At 56.6% G+C, this 7,644-nt stretch overlaps 1 protein-coding gene across 1 annotated transcript in view; it reads right to left on the reverse strand.

Moving 5' to 3' along the window:
• Nucleotides 1–262: 262 nt before the first annotated feature.
• LHFPL4 (lipoma HMGIC fusion partner-like 4) overlaps nt 263–7,644 on the reverse strand; it is a 13,741-nt gene continuing 6,359 nt past the window's right edge. The window contains exons 4-6 of the mRNA XM_017732311.1: nt 2,544–2,780; nt 2,345–2,361; nt 263–2,077 (exon numbers count right to left, since the gene is read on the reverse strand). Coding sequence (XP_017587800.1) covers nt 2,069–2,077; nt 2,345–2,361; nt 2,544–2,780 — 263 coding nt within the window. The 3' untranslated portion in view covers nt 263–2,068. The remainder of the gene's footprint in view (nt 2,078–2,344; nt 2,362–2,543; nt 2,781–7,644) is intronic.

Genomic DNA, 7,644 nt, shown 5'->3' on the forward strand with positions numbered 1-7,644 from the left:
CTGACAGACGGAAGGGATGGGTTCAAAGGCTCCTAGGGATGGATGGGATCCCTGCCCCACCCCCTGCTTTTCCATGAAGTGGGACAGACCCATTCTCTGGGGACTTACTCTGGCCAGAGCCCCTCTTTGTGTGCCAGCCCATGTGGGCGGAGGCTCCCCACCACAGCTCAGACAGTCCCCAGGGCCTCCTTGCAGACCACCTCCTTTGGTGATGGCCAGGAAGAACCCATCCCAACCCTCCCCACACCACAGGGCTCCAAGCTTGTCTGGTTTGAATTATATTTTTCAATAAGGTTTTGTGAAACACTGTATCAAACTTTGTACTAAAATACATATATATTACAGCTACTGTATTCCTTTCTCCACTGATTTTCTTGGTTTGTTTTTCCAATTCAGCTGGCAACAGCACTCGCAAGCTGGCAAGACCCGGGTGCTGCCAAGCGCAGTGGGTTCCTGTTGACCTCGTTCTGGGGGGCAGCTGTTGGAGGGATGTGGGCACCGCTGGGCTCGTGGCTAGCAGACTACACTGGCAGGAGTGCTGGCACCCACTCCATCCCGGGTGACTGGCTCCCAGATGGTGTTTTGGCACAGCTCCATCCCCCACCACCCCACAGGGCCTCAGGGCACCACTTACCTGCTCCAGCCAGCCCCTGGTGCCTGGTGAGGCGCTGGGTCCTGCAGAGCCCTTCACTGCCATCCCCCAGCAGCCTCCACGCTCCGTGGCCCCATCCCAGGACCGTGGTCCCACTCTGCTCCCTGCGCCCACTCGCCCTGCTCCCTGGCCTTGCCCAGTGCGTGGGTCCAGCCCTGCTAGGGCCCCCCACAAGCCCCTGGGGGCCCTGCCCTGGGCCCTGCAAGGAGCCCCAGCTGCTCGCACTGAGACACGGCCAGTGCTGAGGACTTTATTGCATTGTGAGGGCTGTGGTGACCCAAGCCTCTGTGACTAGGGGAAGCCCACACACACACACTGGTCTGGCCAGCAAAGCCACAGCTGGGCTGCAGCTACCCATGCCAGGGTGTCGGCTCTCAGGTGCTGTGTGTGGGCCCTGGAGGCTGCCGGACTCAGCGCTGCCTGGGCAGCAGCCACCAGCTCCCCACATGCCATCACCACAGGCCAGCGAGGTACAGCCAGGAGGCTGGGTGGGTACAGGAGTGCTCAGCTACACCTGGCCATGCCGTGCGGCAGGGAAAGCCTTGCTGTCACCAGTGGAGATAAAGCACCGTATGGGGATGGGGAGGGAAGGCGTTTGGCAACAGCCCGTGGCCGGCTCGGGGAGGGGTCTGGCAGGGGGGGTCCTCCTGTGCCCGCCCAGGGGTTTTGCATGTTCAGCTGCTCCCACTTACCAGGGCTTACATTCAACAGCGGCACGAGTTGGGTGTCCCACGGCCGGCAGTAGCAAGGCCCCTGCGGTCCCCATGCTGGGGGGAGCGAGCAGCAGCCTGCGGCCCCGGCCACGCACCAGGAAACACCATGTCCTGGGCTGGACTCCCGGGGCGGGAGGCGAGGGGGCTCAAGTCAGTTTACCCTGTTTAGAGAATATGAATTTACATGTAAAAGTAGGGGTTGGGCCCCATCCCGGCCACCGGGTCCCCTGGCTGTGGAGACAGGATCACGGAGCTGTACAAAATGGGAGTGGGGAGGGGTCCGGGACCCGGAGCAGCCGGCACGGGGCGTCACTGGGTGCGCGTTCGGGTGGGAGGCAGCAGGTCAGGAGTCCTGGGGATGTAGAAATCTGTTAAAAACTCCAAGACTGTTTTTTCCTTGAAACAAAACCGCAGCTGGATTCTGTTCTTGAACAAAGCGGGTTTGAGGCATCCTCCCCCGGCGGCGGCCCGCAGGCAGCAGTGGGCACGGAGCTGGCAAGGTGCGTGGGATGGTGGTGCCGGCGTGGACATGGAGGTGGCCGTGGATGCGGCGGGCGGCTGGCGCATCCCTGGCACGGGCGCCGGGGCCCGGAGGGCGGCGCGGGACACTGTGTGGCCACTGGCAGCAGATGAAGGGCAGGACAGGGAGGGAACGCCCAGGCTGCCGGCCATGGGAAGAGGGTCCTGCTGCGGATGGTCGGCCTTATATCCTCTGCAGGGAAAGCACAGCAGGTTGGGGATGGTCTTGGGCAGGTCTTACTGCACCATCGTGCCCCTAGCTTGTGCCAGGCATACACCTGTCCCCCATCCCTGCCACCCACCCTGTCTCTGCTGCCTCCCTTCCCTATTGCCCCCAGCCCTACTGCCTGCACAGCCAGGGTCCTCCCATCCCATCCCACGTCACACAGACACCCAGCACAGTCACATGCAGAGACACCACAGAGGGACAGGGGACAGGACAGTGACACTCAAGACTTACCGCAGTGCCAACAAAATCTGTGGAAACGGAAGAGAGAGAGGTCAGGCAGGGCAGAGGCTCAGCAGCTCCTTCCCACCCTGCCCAGCCTGGCTTGCTTTGTAGGTGGCAGTTAAGCCCATGGGACCCCTGCTGGGCTGCCAGAGGGGCGAAGCCCCCCAGGCTGGTCCCACCAGGATTCCCCCAGCAGTGTGACACTCACCTTTGCTCTCTGCCTTGAGCTCCTCGTGCAGCAGGTCATTCTGCCGGTTGCCGAGAACAAAGGCCAGGAAGGAAAGGATAAGGGCGTTGAGGATGCCGATGATGGCCAGGATATAAGCCCAGCGTACGGAGCAGTCGCCCAGGGAGTACTTCCCTGTCTTTTCCCCGCACATGTCCCGTATGGTCTCTGCATCCCAGCCATCAGGAAAGATCATGCAGCCCAGCACCAGGCAGAGCGCTGTTGAGAGAGAGAGGAGAGGGAAGCATCAGAGGAGACATGGAGTGGCAGTGCTGGGATGAGCCCCCCAGTCAGTTCATTAAAGCAGCCCATGTCTGGCAGGGAGCCCACCTTGGCCCCATGACAGCCAAGCAATGTTGCAGGTGACAGCCAGAACTGCCTCAGTAGCCCCAGGGACTGCGTTTTTGGCTGCCCCAAACCTGGCCCACGTACAAATAGGGACTTCAGGCTTTTGGTTTCTACCAGCATCAGCCACAGGATCAGTGGCTACCCACAGGCTTTCCTCATCACCACAAGCTCCCTGCATGTGGGCAGGAGCTACCGGTGCATGGTGGGCAGGGATGCTGCCTGTGGAGAGGACCGGCATCCCCAGGAACCCCCACACCCAACCACCACACAGCCTTCGAGCACCACTCCCAGAGGGGTCACCTTCCCAGCAGGCCTCCACCCAGCATGCTCTGTGCTGAGCAAGGAGACATCAGAGAACACAGGGACAGAAATGCCAAGACAAAGCCTGTGACTGTCAAGGTAAGGAGGTGACTTTTTCTGACTACAGCAAGTACAAAAGCTCCTCACCCCATATCAGCTGGAAAGGCTAAAAATAGTAATGATGTTGGCTGTGATGCCTGCAGGTACTTTTGCCCTGAGTTAAGGAAGAACCAAGAAGCTTGTGCCCATACCAGTAAGAAGTTACCTCCCCATCCCTTACAGCAAACACCCTGCAGGCAGGCAGCTGGCGGTCTAGCATGAGCTTTCTGGGTGCTGACATGTGTTTTGAACTGCTCTCCGTGGGGAAAGGAAATCCCAGGAAGGGAGGGAAGGGCCTGCAGGGCATCACACCAGGAGTAGGTACAGCCCTTGCATCCGAAAGAGCTGAGGCCAGGAAAGGACAGGGACACCAAGGGACACCAGCACATGATGTCACCCAGCAGCTGCTGCCTGGTCTCTGACTCCTTCACACATACTGCAAACCTCCTTGGTAAAAGTATCTTTGTGGACAGTGGCAAGCCCTGCATGCTGATTTACTGCCCTGCACAGCCCTGGTGGCACCCCAGCACCACACGGCTGCACAGAGCCAAGCCGGCGTCTCCAGCACATCATCACCAGGGACTCCCAGCCTGTCTGGGGGAGCTCCCTGCCCACTGGGACTGGGCCAACCCAAAACCTGCAAGGCCAACCCAAAACTCTGCAAGGAAACACAATCAGCACCAATGCCATGCACTGCATGGTAAATGGTGAGGAGCAGCCTGAACTGCTGCTGACTAACCTGGGCACCTTGGAACAGGATGGCATTAATTCATCTGAGGGCCTGAATTAAAGGGGATCAGGTGCAGCAGACCTGTGCCAGGGACTGTTCCTGTGAAAGGAGAGATGCTAAGAGGATTTTAGGATCCACTGAGCTCCCAGTGCAGTGCAGCTATGAAACAAGCTAAGGTGCTCTCTGGCAATCCCCAGCAAGGGGATGGGTTTACCCTTGTAGCACTGCTCAGGCTGGCACAACCTAGCCTGGAAATGGGCACACTTGTAAGAGATCTGCTGAAATCACTGAGGAGGAGAAAAGGACCACAGGTGCACAGTGAGGCTGGAGGACAGCACAGCAGCAGCTCCAGCTGCCTGGGTGGGCAACAGCCCTTGGCAAGAGCCACTCTGGGCCCAGAGGAGAATAATGCTGTGCCCAGGGTGGTAGAAGGCAAATATTAGTTAAAAAAAGCAGGAACCAACTTTATCTGCACTAGCAAGGGCTTGGGCAGGCTCCCTGCCTTTGTGCACAGCCCTCAGTCCTTCACAGGACTGCAGCCTCCTTCACAGGAGCAGAACAGCAGCCCCTGGGTCTATCCTTGGGCTTTGCAGGCATTGGCATGTCCTCTGCATTTCTGAGCTATTATTTGGGGTCCAGGTGGGTCCAGCTGCCCAGATAAAGCAGAAGCCTGCCAAGAGCTCACTGCTCTGAAAACACCACAGATGTTAGTCTCCCAGGACATCTGCAGGTCCCAAACATGGCAAGACAAGCAGTGATGCATGAGGCAGTGGACCAATGTGCTGGAGAGCTACGGCACTCACGGAGGCCACGGGAGACAGCGTTTAAGGCAAAAGTAGGGTGGCTCAAAAAGGTATGGGAGCCACTGGTGCAGTGGGTTGTCACAGCACAGTCACGCGGTGGTGCCTGCCGGCCGGACCTCGCCTTCCCCCCAGCCTGTGTCTGCTTGCCCCGATCCCTCTTGTTCCGTGTGCCTGCTCTGTACTGCACCAGGGCAAAGGGAGTCTGTGCCCTCTCCCACCGAGCAGCTGCAGGATCTCTGCCCAAGCCCTCACAGCCCATTTGACAGAATTAAACAACGTATTTACTACGGGGCAGAGGCGTGTGCCCAAGTCACCACATGCACCCAAATGCCTCTGCCCTAGGGTGACCGGCCTCTTCCCAAAAGCCCCTCACTACTCCACAGCTCCCTGGGAAGTGGCTGAGGTGGGGCTGTGCTACTGAAGGCAGGTCCTCTCCTGGCAAAGAGCAGCTCAGTGCTCTCCTCTTCCCATCTGTCCTACATGTTCCCAGCAGCAAGCCGAGTCCTCTGCTCTGTCACAAGCAATTCCCTTTTCTACACGTCCCCAGGCTGCCCAATGTCCTGGAAACACCTTCCTGTGCCTGCAGCAAGGAGTGGCTTTGAAGAGCAGAGCAAGAACAAGGAGGGGATCCCCACACAGCCCACAGGCCTCAGCGCTGCCCTCTCCAACAGGTCTGAGGGATGAGGAGTCAGGGTTCTGCCTGCCCATTCCTCTGCCCGCAGCATCATTCTGCCAGCACCTACTTCCAAATGCCCCAAGACCCCTTGCAGACCTGCACGAAAACCTTGGTTTTTGTTTAAAGCAGCCTATTTCTATGCCTTGCAACCACAAGAAAAACACCAGGTGAGGACTCCTATGAAGAGCCACTATTAAAGAGGAAATAATAACCCACCTCTTGTCCATTTTGCTTTTAATTCCTGTTTTTCTGAGGGTGTGGTGCCAGTCGTCACTGTCAGTGGCATCAAGGATGGCTGGCTGGTCTGTCACACCCCACAGCTGCCATCCTTCCCCTAGACCCTGGGCTCCAACTCTCTCTTCTAGAGTTTTCCCAGTTGTAAAGACAGTTTTGAGAGCAAGCATTTCAGTGATCACTGGGACAGGGTGTATATGGGGGGAGAAGGATCCTGCTGGGGCTGGGGCTCTGGCCCCAGAAAGTTGGCATTTCTTGGCTTGGTTTTACAGCTTGTTCATGGTTTCCCCCTCCTCAATCCTCCCCTGTCAAGGTCCTTTACAAGCAACATGGGCATCTCAAGGGCTTTTGATATTCTCACAAAAATTAATCAAAGGGAATGCAACGTAATGACTCAGGCTGCAACACTGGAGCAAGATTTTAGCAGAACAAGGAGGCTCCTCCTGGCAGGATAACATCTCCTGGTACAAGGTGCATTTAGCTAATTTGGACTGTCTTAGTAACCCCCATGTTTGCTGAGTACCACTGCCCTGAGCAATTATGCCTGCAAGATTAAAGTCTGATGTTTTTAATCACTTTTTCTGTCTAGTTTAGTCTGCAAGTGTGGGTGAAAACTGGCTTTTACTGCTTCTGCCTGCCATGGGTGGAAGAAGCTCAGGACATGCCCTGCAGCTGAGATGTGACCTCCCCCAGAGCATCACACCGACACAGGACACACAAACGGGAAGATGTGGGGTAATGGGGGGAAAACCAGCAATCACTGGGTCCCAAAGGAGCTTTTTACACCTGGCATGGGGACAGCGCACCCAAAAACCCCAGGAAACAGGGGCTGGGCTGTGCTATTGGGGTCTAGAGTGGCTGCTTCTCACCAGAAGACCTCCTGAGAGCTGAGCACCAAAAGGAAAGGGGACAAGCACAGTCCCCCTTCCTCCCCCTAAAAACTGAAATCCCTCAAAAATAAATGAACACTAAGGGCAGCATGCTCAGGACCATTTACACAGACACGAGCTCCCTTATGGCGTTCTGCTCCACAGGCTGTTTCTGTGCCAAAAAATCAGCAGGATTCAGAATAGAGTTATGAGTTTGTATGAATCAGAACTGACAGTTACTTTATCTGGAACAACAGTTAAGGGATGTAAGCTCCAGGACATGAGCGGCTCCGAGACGCCCAGCTCAGCCCCTCCCCGCGAGTACACAGGCACATTAACAGCCGCCACGGGAGAGCTGCGCTGCCGAGCAAACCCCGCGGCTGCTGCTGCTGCGGAGCACACGGCGCTGCACAGAGGCAAGGGATGGGCTGCAGCCCGGCTCCTGTCCCCGTTGCAAGACCTGAACGGTAGGGGAAGAAGAGGAGAATCTTCAGGAAAGCTCTTTCGGGGTCCACAAGACCGTAATTCAGCAAATGCTGAGCGTTTTTGCAGTGTTGTTATTTTTGCTGCAAGGTCAGCAGGTGGAAGCGGTTCATATATGGGCAATATTTCTCCCTTTGACAGAGAAAGGGCTTGAGGATACACTGCAGAGTCACAGGATAGTTAGGGTTGGAAGGGGCTTCTGGAGATCATTTAGTCCAACCCCCCTGCCAAGGGTCACCTAGAGCAGGTGATGCAGGAACACATCCAGGTGGGTTTTGAATGATTCCAGAGACAGAGACTCCACGACCTCCCTGGGCAGTCTCATGCTCAGCAGCTGTCCCAGTTACATTCTGAGCCAGTTTGGAGCAGTGGTATCTGCGTCATATTTTTTGATTAAGAATTTCAACAAATGACTTTTATATCCATGAAAACAATATTTTGAAACCTCAAACTCTCTGAAAGGACTTGGCTCTCCAGCAAGTCCCAGTCAGGAAGATGAGCCTGTCCTGATGTGGTTCAGCACAGACGCTGCATTGCTTCT

Source organism: Corvus brachyrhynchos, unplaced genomic scaffold (assembly GCF_000691975.1).
Source record: "Corvus brachyrhynchos isolate BGI_N302 unplaced genomic scaffold, ASM69197v1 scaffold4, whole genome shotgun sequence".
Classification (NCBI taxonomy): domain Eukaryota; kingdom Metazoa; phylum Chordata; class Aves; order Passeriformes; family Corvidae; genus Corvus; species Corvus brachyrhynchos.